Genomic DNA, 9464 nt, shown 5'->3' with positions numbered 1-9464 from the left:
TTTGTTTGTTTTTGTTTTTTTTTTTTAATTGAAAAGAAAAGGGTATGCAGTTAAGGCACAGTGCAGTTCTTATTGGTGTATCAAAGAGGTTACTTACTTTGGGAAAAGTGAAGACCACCCTGGGATGAAGCCAGGGTCTCTGGTGAACCACAGTAGAGTCATTAGGATGAATAGGACAAGTGTAACAATTTCTGGGTAGCTATAACAGAAACAGAATGGGTTATAATTTTTTGAATTCACACTTGAATTTGCTTACTTTTGTTTGCAGCTGTATACTTTTATATACCTTATTGGTCCAAGCTTCTTGTACTCCTTCTGAATCACCTGTGCTGAGGCCTCTTCTCTAGCTGTTTTTTTCTTGCCACACTTGAGCATGTTTTTAAAACTGGAATGTAGATCAGCAATATTAAATGATGAATTAACAGTGTACACATAAAAAAAGAACAAAGTCCAAACTTTCCTTTACAAACAACACTTTACAAAAGTAAAATTGTCACTTTACAATGCATTATCTCCCATTTAATTATCACACACCAAACTGAGCACATTGGAATTAATTGACAAAGCCCAGTGGGAGATTGACAGAGGCAGCAACAAAATGTGTCCTGTTATTGACTAGCTCATTTGCCCAGGAAGGATGAAACTTTAATCATGGGAACTAATTGAAACAATCAAACACATAACCTGGCTATTTAATGAAAGTCATTTATGACTTTGCTTTACTCAGTTTTGCAATGACAAAGTCTGTATCGCATTAGTAGCCTGCCTACTGATCATCAGTCTATTTGCTACAAGCTATGTTTTTATTCTTGAATAAGACCCTTACACAATGTTAAAAAGAACACTATCAAAACAAACAAGAAAAGTGAAACAATAAATGTTCGCTTTTATAGTGGTAAGAGTGGGATGATTTTAAGTCTGCTTAAGAGCAGACAGTCTCACTCTTCATCTCTTGCACCATAAGTAGCTTTGTAATTGTGGAAGATGGGTGTCCCCACTATTATCTCTGCAGATGTTAGTGAACTCATGGAGAACAAGACTGAAGAATCAGCCTCAATAAAGTATTGACCTCTAAAAAACCTTAAAATTACAAGTTCTGTGGAGAAAAAACCCAACATCCTACCACCACATATAAATTTTGGAAAAGTGGAAGTTTTTTACCTCATGTTTACAAATATAGTCATCCAGTTTATAAACCAGATATTGCTCAAGCATTCAAGCCAATCCCTTGAACTGGCTCCAGGAAAGAGCAACATCCTGGCTATAAATGTTGCAGTATTAGACCAAAATACATAAAATTTCAGTATTCTTCTGTCTTGCACATGTACACTGTTAATGATGATATGTGTATATTCTAAAGGAATGGCTATCATAATTTGTGATATAGACCTTTCACACTGGGCTGAGTAGTCAAGGATCCTTATTTTAAAAAATTCTTGTCTCATCCACGGACTCAGCCATACACTGTAACAAGTGTAAACAAGGATGTAAAATCACCATTGTGGCATTATCTTCCTATTGAGCCTGGTAAACTTAGAGGTAATATTTACTTCTGGTACAAAGTACTTCTTATGTCATCAAGCTTTAGTTTTACTGATTACAACATTTACTTACTCAAACCCAAGGAAAATCCACTGGAGCCAGATCCAGGAGAGCAGCAGAATAATAACTGCGATGGGGAAGGAAAGGATAAACCAGGATCCAAAATTGATGCACTGACAAGTTGGGTAACGTCTGGATGAAAGTAAAAAACTGTTCAGTTGAGGTTTGCAAAGGAATGTAGAGTTGTGAGAAGTGCCAGAAAGCCCTGCTGCAAGAGCATGCTTCTTGCTAGTAGCTGATTTCAGCATGAGGTGGCCTCTGGTGTCCTCCTCCCTCACCCTCCCATGCTATTCCTGATCATCAAGACCACTACAGGAACTAGTTGTGCCAATCATTTGAGCACTGGATCAGCAACAGGTCCCAAGACCTGATACTGATCTAGGTGTGCCTAACCTGAGTTCAGTAAGCAAAGAAGGGCTACTCAGTATTAAGAACCATTAAAATGACAAACAGAACTTGAAGAAAAGCCATTCTTTGAGAGGAGACTTTAGCACAAGAAAATATACTCAAATGAACAAGCTCCAGTGAACTTAGAAGACAACGGTGGAGACAACATCAAGACTTGCATTGTTTAAGATTCCATAAGGGATTCAAAAACTGATTAAAACCAGAATTATTATTACTAATTTCTAGGAAAGGCAAGAATGCTCATTTATTAAGTGGATTGTCTCTCTAGTCACCTTGTCTCTTTGAGGCTGTCTTCATTTATTCTTTATAGATGTGGGCCATTCAAACAGAGCTCTCCCTGCAATGTGCATTTAAATAGGAGAAACAGGCATTGGTTTTCTGAAAGAAATGAATTTACAGTTTAATGAGATAGATGTTAGGTAGGCAAAAAGGCCAGGAAAATTAATCTTGTTTTCCAATTTACTTTATGAACAGAAGTTATTCTTCCTTTGAGCTTCTCCAGTATCACTGAGAGAGCTTTTAATGCTAAAAGTAAGAAAATTCTAGTCTCCTTGGACAGCCTTCCTCTCTGATATAAAAATCAGATGGAAAGAAGTTCACAATGTCCACACAGAGATTGCAACAACTATTTCCAATTATTAGCCAGGTATTTCAGGCCTGTCTAGAAGAAAAGGAATTCTGATGGTGACATAGGTCTTTGGTGCAGCAAATGCTCATTATAAATGCTCTCTCAAGTACTGTGCAGATTTTAGTATTAATATATATTTATTATGATGTTTATATATATTGCAATTAAAGTGCCATCGGGGACTGAACCAAAACTTATACCCATTTCTTGATGTGATGCTCTATATTGCAACTGTACATAGTGATTAAATAGTGAAACTGGAACAAGAAAAAGTATCTTATTTATTTATTATGTAGCTATTTACCTTTTATTACATGATGAGCCACATCAGTTTTTAAATGTATGAATTCCAAGATAGGAAAAAACTGACATCAGCATAGCAATGACTAAGCATTTCATCACTTTCTAAACTGTTTATAATCTTCCCTTAATTGCATGTGATAATTTCTTAGTGAACAATAAAACAAGCTCTTGAAAACTTCATACTGAAGAGTCGATTTCATTATAAAATGTTAATCTTTTGTGGTCGGGTTTCACAGTAAGTTTGTGCAGGGCTGAATATATATGTAAGTATTTCTAGTAATTTTAATATTAAAGTTAGGTATTCTTCATCTTCAAAATAAATACTCCTCAGGTGACTGGATGATCCATTTAAATTATTTTAGAAATTATCATGTATATGGTGCTGTTTGGATTATATGCTATTGTTGAATTATCTATTACAGGTCTTGCCTGAGGCAACGATGGACAGGACACGCTGAACTATTTATTTTCTAAACCTATTTCCTTTGGAAAATGAAAAGGTGTGATTGATTTCAATAATCCTCACTTTACAGTGATTCAGTGCAGTAACAATAAACTCTTTCCAGGCTAATACTACAAATGTCAACAAATTTAGTTCATAGAACAAATCCAGATAAGATAATTCCTTTTATGACTTCTGTAAAATCGCTTAGGTTGAAAATAATTTGATGCTGGCAAAGTTTTACTCTTTGTGTTGGAAGGTCAAAGTCAGTTACCAGAATAGGAAAACTGGGTAACCTGTCAGTGGGCCAGACTGGAGAACCAAAGGTTTCATCATAGGATTTACTCTTCCTCAAGCACAGGAGTGTTTTCTCCTTGACACAGTGTTGTCAGGTAACCGTTTATCTCTCTAATCTCTCCACAGTATTCCCCTAACACTGGAGTGCAGCTGCCTAGGTTCCCAGAATCCATAGTCCTGCTGTTATGGCCCAGCTGTGAACCTTGGCTTGCAGTGCTTGAAAAAACTGCTTTGTGTGGGAAAGAGCTGTGAGAAAGTCTCTACAGAAGAGTTATGTAAGATTAGATAGATGAAACTGCAAATGTAAGAGAACCAATATGGGGATCTACAGCAGCCTGAAGGATTCAAGAGGAAAAACACTAATACAGAAAGGGTTAAAATATTAAAGGAAAAACATATGGAGTCAGAAGAAAGGGACCCAGCATCACCAAGGACCTGCTCCAGGGAGCAGTGAGGACCAACCCATCACATTCTTAACTGATACCTCCCTGACCAGGAAAGGTTTCTGGGTATCCTGTGGACAGTGATGAGCAGACTAATGTTTAGCCTACTAGCTGGCTACACAACTTGGTGTGTTAGCCAAGACTTCTCCAGTTTTCTTTTTTTTTCTTTTTTTTTTTTTTTATGCTTAGATATTCTAAAGTCTATATTGTAGTGTCTCTTTGCATACAGTTAAGAGTGAGCCTGAGAGGATCACTAACAATTTTTTCTTAAACAGGAGCCCTTATGGAAGTTTGTGTCACTGGCAGGGATGCTTAGCATTGCATCAACATTTCCACTGTTGCTTCTGCCTTATGGATCACAGCATAATTACATGTCCTAACTCAACAGCAGGCTGGGGACTTCCAGCAACAGGGTCCAGTGCTAACACAGATACATTGTTTTCCTTTTCATGAGGCAAATGAAAAGGAGGGAAGTAGATAACAGTAAATGTTAATTCCAATGTATTTAATACTGAAATTAAGAAGATACCAGGAATATGCTATTTTGCAGTGCCATTTTAAGTGTTTTGTCACTGAGAGTGGGAAACCTGGAAATACGCTGTATGTGCAGCTCTTCTGCTGAATTATTCTGCTTCAGTGCTTGCGATACATGAAAGTGGACTGCAAATGTGTCCAAGTCATGCTAATAAGTCAATTCCCCGTTCAGACAGGGCATAAATACAAATGAGGCTTTTAAGGAGAAGGAAAGAAAAATAGTTAAAGATAAAAATATTTGCACAGTTAGGTGGTAGATTCATCTTAAGTTAAGGATTAGTCTCAGTGTTTGTGGAAAGATTAAACAAAATCCTAGTAGGGTATAAAACCAGATTACACATGCAGTGCTCATGTACGGCATATGCTCCTAGAAGAGGGTCTAGAGGCAGGGAGAGAACAGAAATCTGCTTATGCATTCTTGAAGAGATTGTTAACAGCTAAGACAAACTGGAAAACCAAATGCAAGCCAGTTTTCTTCAAGTTTCCTGTAATTTCAGGGAAATGAACAAGAACAGTTCTTATCCCTAGTAATCAGGTTTAGATTCTTCTAGGCTCCTGAGCATGAAGCCTGCTTGAACCAGAAAAAGTTTATATGTCTAAAAGTTTAAGTCTGAAGGACTTACAATGCCATAGTCTGCCCTGTGTAGTTCTTTGGCCCCAGTAATAGGCACTTTTATAATTTCCATACTGTTTCTATTGTCGCTATTCTCTTAGCACAGGCTGATTTACAAACCATACCACTTCAGCTCTCTTTAGCAGCACGCTGAAGCCAAGTTTCATCCATTTTTGGAACACAGGCTGGAAGAAAACCTATCAATAACTGGTTTTTCACTTTTTGCCATGTGCAATGAAGAATAGCGGGAAGAGGGTAATAAGAGAATTGTGCTTTATTTTGTTCTGTTTTAAAATTAGAGTGGTTTGGCAATGAGCAGTTTCCAGAAGAAAAGAAAGTTCAGCAAGAACTAGTGGTTTTTCAAAGGCTTTGGAACGAAATCTACCAATTTTCTTTTCAAAGTAGTTCTACTTAGAAAAGAAAAGGAATATTAAATAATGTTTTTAATAAGCTCAAAACCAAGTGTACCGCTGAAGGCAGAGTTTCAGACCGATTTGAACTTTTTCCTTTTTCTTTGACTAACAGACCTTAATTCCTCATTTGAACAATGCACTAAGCATAGCCTCCTGAAAGTCTCCTGATGCTCTTTGTTAAGCAGACTCAAACTTAGCTCTTTCTGTACTTAGAAATGAATAACAGTCCTTTAAGGCCAGATAATGTCTGCCTTATTCATGTTAAGTAGTGTCTTCCTTCTCAAATAAGCTCATCTTTTCCTATGCAGCTGTTCAAAGAGTAAAGTACTAGTTAATCAAAGAATGATCATCTTATTGCATGTGTTGGGTGATCACTTATAGCCTTTCCTACTGTAAGGCAAATAGAACTGTGCAGTTTCATTTTATGTCTTTAACAAAAAATAACAGAAAGTAGTAGAATCAAATAATGTCAAATCAACAGGTAAGGTTTCTAACGCATTTTAGGGGAGCCGTGTGAGAGCTCAGGAGACAACAGTTAAAATTCTGGATTAAGAAGAATACAAATAATTTAATATAGTCTCTTACGTATTGAAATGCTCAGCAAAAATCAGATTAGTTGATGTTCCTGTGATTGTGGTCAGCCCTCCAATGGTAGCAGAATAAGCAACACATAAGCACATCACTTTGAAAATCCCATTGTATTTGTTCTCTTTGCTTTTTCTCCCTGTTTCAGCAGGTGGTAGGTTCTGCTTAGAAAGAATATACACCAATTAATATATAAGAAGGGCTCATGATCAAGCAGAAAAATAGGATTCAGGGATGTCCCAGAAGAGTGAGACAATTTGCTGGCAGTAGAGCTGTACGCAGTGTGTTTTGGTTCGTTGTTACAGTAGTACTACAACTGTTCATGCAAAGGAAGAAGGGAGAGAGTCAAATCCTGAAGTCCTTTTCCTGAGCTGCCTCAGTCTTTACACAAGAATTACCTTTATATATCCAGATATACAGAGTTTGCACTCTGGTGAGGTTGGTTTAACTTGTGTAAAATACACTGGTAGCATAAAACCACTAATGAAATAAAGTACATAAGCAAACTGTGTGCATATCTACACATATATCTCTTATTCACATGGGACTAGCTTCATTGTTAGCTGTGCCATGTTAGGTGTTACAATAGAAGTGAGATTTAGGTTAAAACTAAGTTACATGCATGAGTTGTGTTATATAAAGACACCTTAAGTACCTGTTCCTTTTCTTTTTCATATTCCTTTTCAATTGTGCACACAGTACTAGCCACATCATTGTCATATCTGGAAAAACAAAGGCATGTATTTTAAAAACAGATATTCTATTTAGATTATTTCTTAGACTAGATTTTAGTAAATGAATAACTATTACCCATTAACTTGTTTTTCTTTCTCTTTACAGTCACTGCGTTCACATTCTCCTATGTTTTCTGTAAGACATTGATGCAAAGACAGGTAAGTATTTAAGGGAGCAAAACTGGAAAGGCTCCATCAGCGCGTCCCATTTCAGGCAATAACTTCACATCATCCTATGAATAAATTTACAAGTGCCAATCTCAAAAACAGCTGAGTTGTGCCCTACTCCTTCATGACTCCTATTCTGCATGGGCTGAATCTTCTAACGAGGGGAAATCTTTCTAATTTGCAATCCAACTACGTACATAATCAGTTTAGATTGATCTATTTTCCCCACATTACTCTAGAGCTTAAAGACCGCTTTTCTCTTGCTAATGTTCAACCCCCAGCTTATTTATAGCTTGTTATCGTATTTCTTTTCAAACATTTCACTAGGCTGAACAAGCCAGCCTCCTCTCTTCTCCCCTCCTCTCACATAGCTGCCATATTCTGCACCTATGCAGTTTTAGTTAATCTTTATGAACATGGGAGACCTTACACACAGTAATCCAAGAGGTCTTATAATGGAGCATGTAATGATGCTAGTATTGCCCCAGCCATTCAACTGTATTTTATGTAGTGTTTACTCCACTGCAGAATGAGGGTGGGCAAAGACAAAAGCTGCTCTGTGTGCCTACCGTCCAGCTCCAGTGTTGGGTTGATGGAGCCATTAGAGCAAGACATCTCCAGCGCATCAGCTTCTGTTTCAGCTTTGATGATCTGCTGAGCTACAGCCTCTACAATTGGCATCACCATGGCAGCAGCAGAGGTGTTGCTGAGCCACATTGACAGGAAAGCACAGCTAACCATGAAACCCAGTACCAGCCTGCAACAGGAGAGAAGAGTCTGTGGCTGCTACAGCAACACCTCCTATCACCACTCTATTTAATACAAATGGAAAGCTTTTTCAATAGAAACACTGAAAATTTAAAGCTTGTAATTGACCTCTAAGGAAGATTATGAATTACAATAATCTTGATCAAAGACACTGAAATTATCGTATTTCAGAGTTAAAGAATCAAATATATTATAAATTGAAAGAGAAACAATAAAATTTATTTACAGAATAAAGAAAAGAAGAAAAGGCTGCGTGGAGACCTCATAGCAGCCTTCCAGTATCTGAAGGGGGCCTACAAGGATGCTAGGGAGGGACTCTTCATTAGGGACTCTAGTGGTAGGACAAGGGGTAATGGCTTTAAACTTAAACAGGGGAACTTTAGGTTAGATATAAGGAAGAAGTTTTTCACAGTGAGGGTGGTGAGGCACTGGAATAGGTTGCTCAAGGAAGTTGTGAATGCTCCAACCCTGGAGGAGTTTAAGGCCAGGCTGGACAGATTCTTGGGCAACATAGTTTAGTGTGTGGTGTCCCTGCTCATGGCAGGGGGGTTGGAACTAGATGATCTTAAGGTCCTTTCCAACCCTAACTATTCTATGATTGTATGTCATCAGTTCAAAAGAAATTTAAAATGGCTGTACTGCTAACGCTATTAATCCGCTATTGTACAATATTGGGATTGTTTTTGCTTCAATAAACATAAATATTTGATACTAAATGAAAAAATGAAGGTCATTACAATATCTTAGTCTGGCACATCATTCGCTAAGTTTACTACAAACAGGAATTGTATCTCTGCAATTCCTGATCGTACTGATGCAGTGTACTGAATTGGATCAGTGACTGGAGACACTCTAGGTTTTCACTACAAAAATCAAATATTCCATGCCATATCTGGTGAAGTTAGGGATTAAACTTAGAATACGGGCCACATTGTCATTTTTAATGCATCTCCTGCAGTTGTAAATGAGACTAGTCTTCTTGACTTCTTGTCCCAAGGTGTTGGCAGCGCCATTAAACACCTGCTATGGATCACAACACTGAGACAAAAACTGTGAGTGAGGGGACTGTGATGTTGCAGCATTCATGAAATTTGCAAAGCTCTTTGCCTAGCCTTGATCAAAAGCTTCACAAAAACTGTAAGAAGTAGTACCCAGCATGTGAAGACAAGATTGTATGCAAAAATAATATAATCAATATTTAATGACACAAAAATAACAGTCAAAATGCCTCTCACAGCCTTTCATTTCAGCTAATAGCAACAACATTTCAAACTTGATTTTTTCTCAGTAGGAGAACCTTGTCTTCTGTGCACTTTTAATTGCACAATGATGAAATGATCTGCAGACCTGCAAGTGGTGGACCTGATGCAACAAAAATTGTCAATGGTAGTATAAAACCCATTAACTTTATGCAGTTTTTGATTAGGTGCTCAGATGGAAGTTGGGGAAGATTTGTGTTCTTAGCATAGATTTTTATGCAGAAAATACTGGTCAGGCTAAGCACACTGTATATGAATATTCACATT

The 9464-nt window shown here is 37.4% G+C and overlaps 1 protein-coding gene across 1 annotated transcript; it reads right to left on the bottom strand.

Moving 5' to 3' along the window:
• Positions 1-93: 93 nt before the first annotated feature.
• On the bottom strand, positions 94-7927 carry LOC104411975 (solute carrier family 13 member 1-like; the record flags this gene model as incomplete). Its single annotated transcript, XM_010022546.1, has 7 exons — positions 94-199; positions 287-385; positions 1615-1734; positions 6269-6429; positions 6924-6990; positions 7079-7136; positions 7740-7927. Coding segments are annotated over 7 exons (799 nt in total), but the record flags the coding sequence as incomplete, so codon positions are not given.
• Positions 7928-9464: the final 1537 nt, after the last annotated feature.

Source organism: Nestor notabilis, unplaced genomic scaffold (assembly GCF_000696875.1).
Source record: "Nestor notabilis isolate BGI_N333 unplaced genomic scaffold, ASM69687v1 Scaffold35479, whole genome shotgun sequence".
NCBI lineage: Eukaryota > Metazoa > Chordata > Aves > Psittaciformes > Psittacidae > Nestor > Nestor notabilis.
This window is presented reverse-complemented; position numbering and strand designations above follow the sequence as displayed.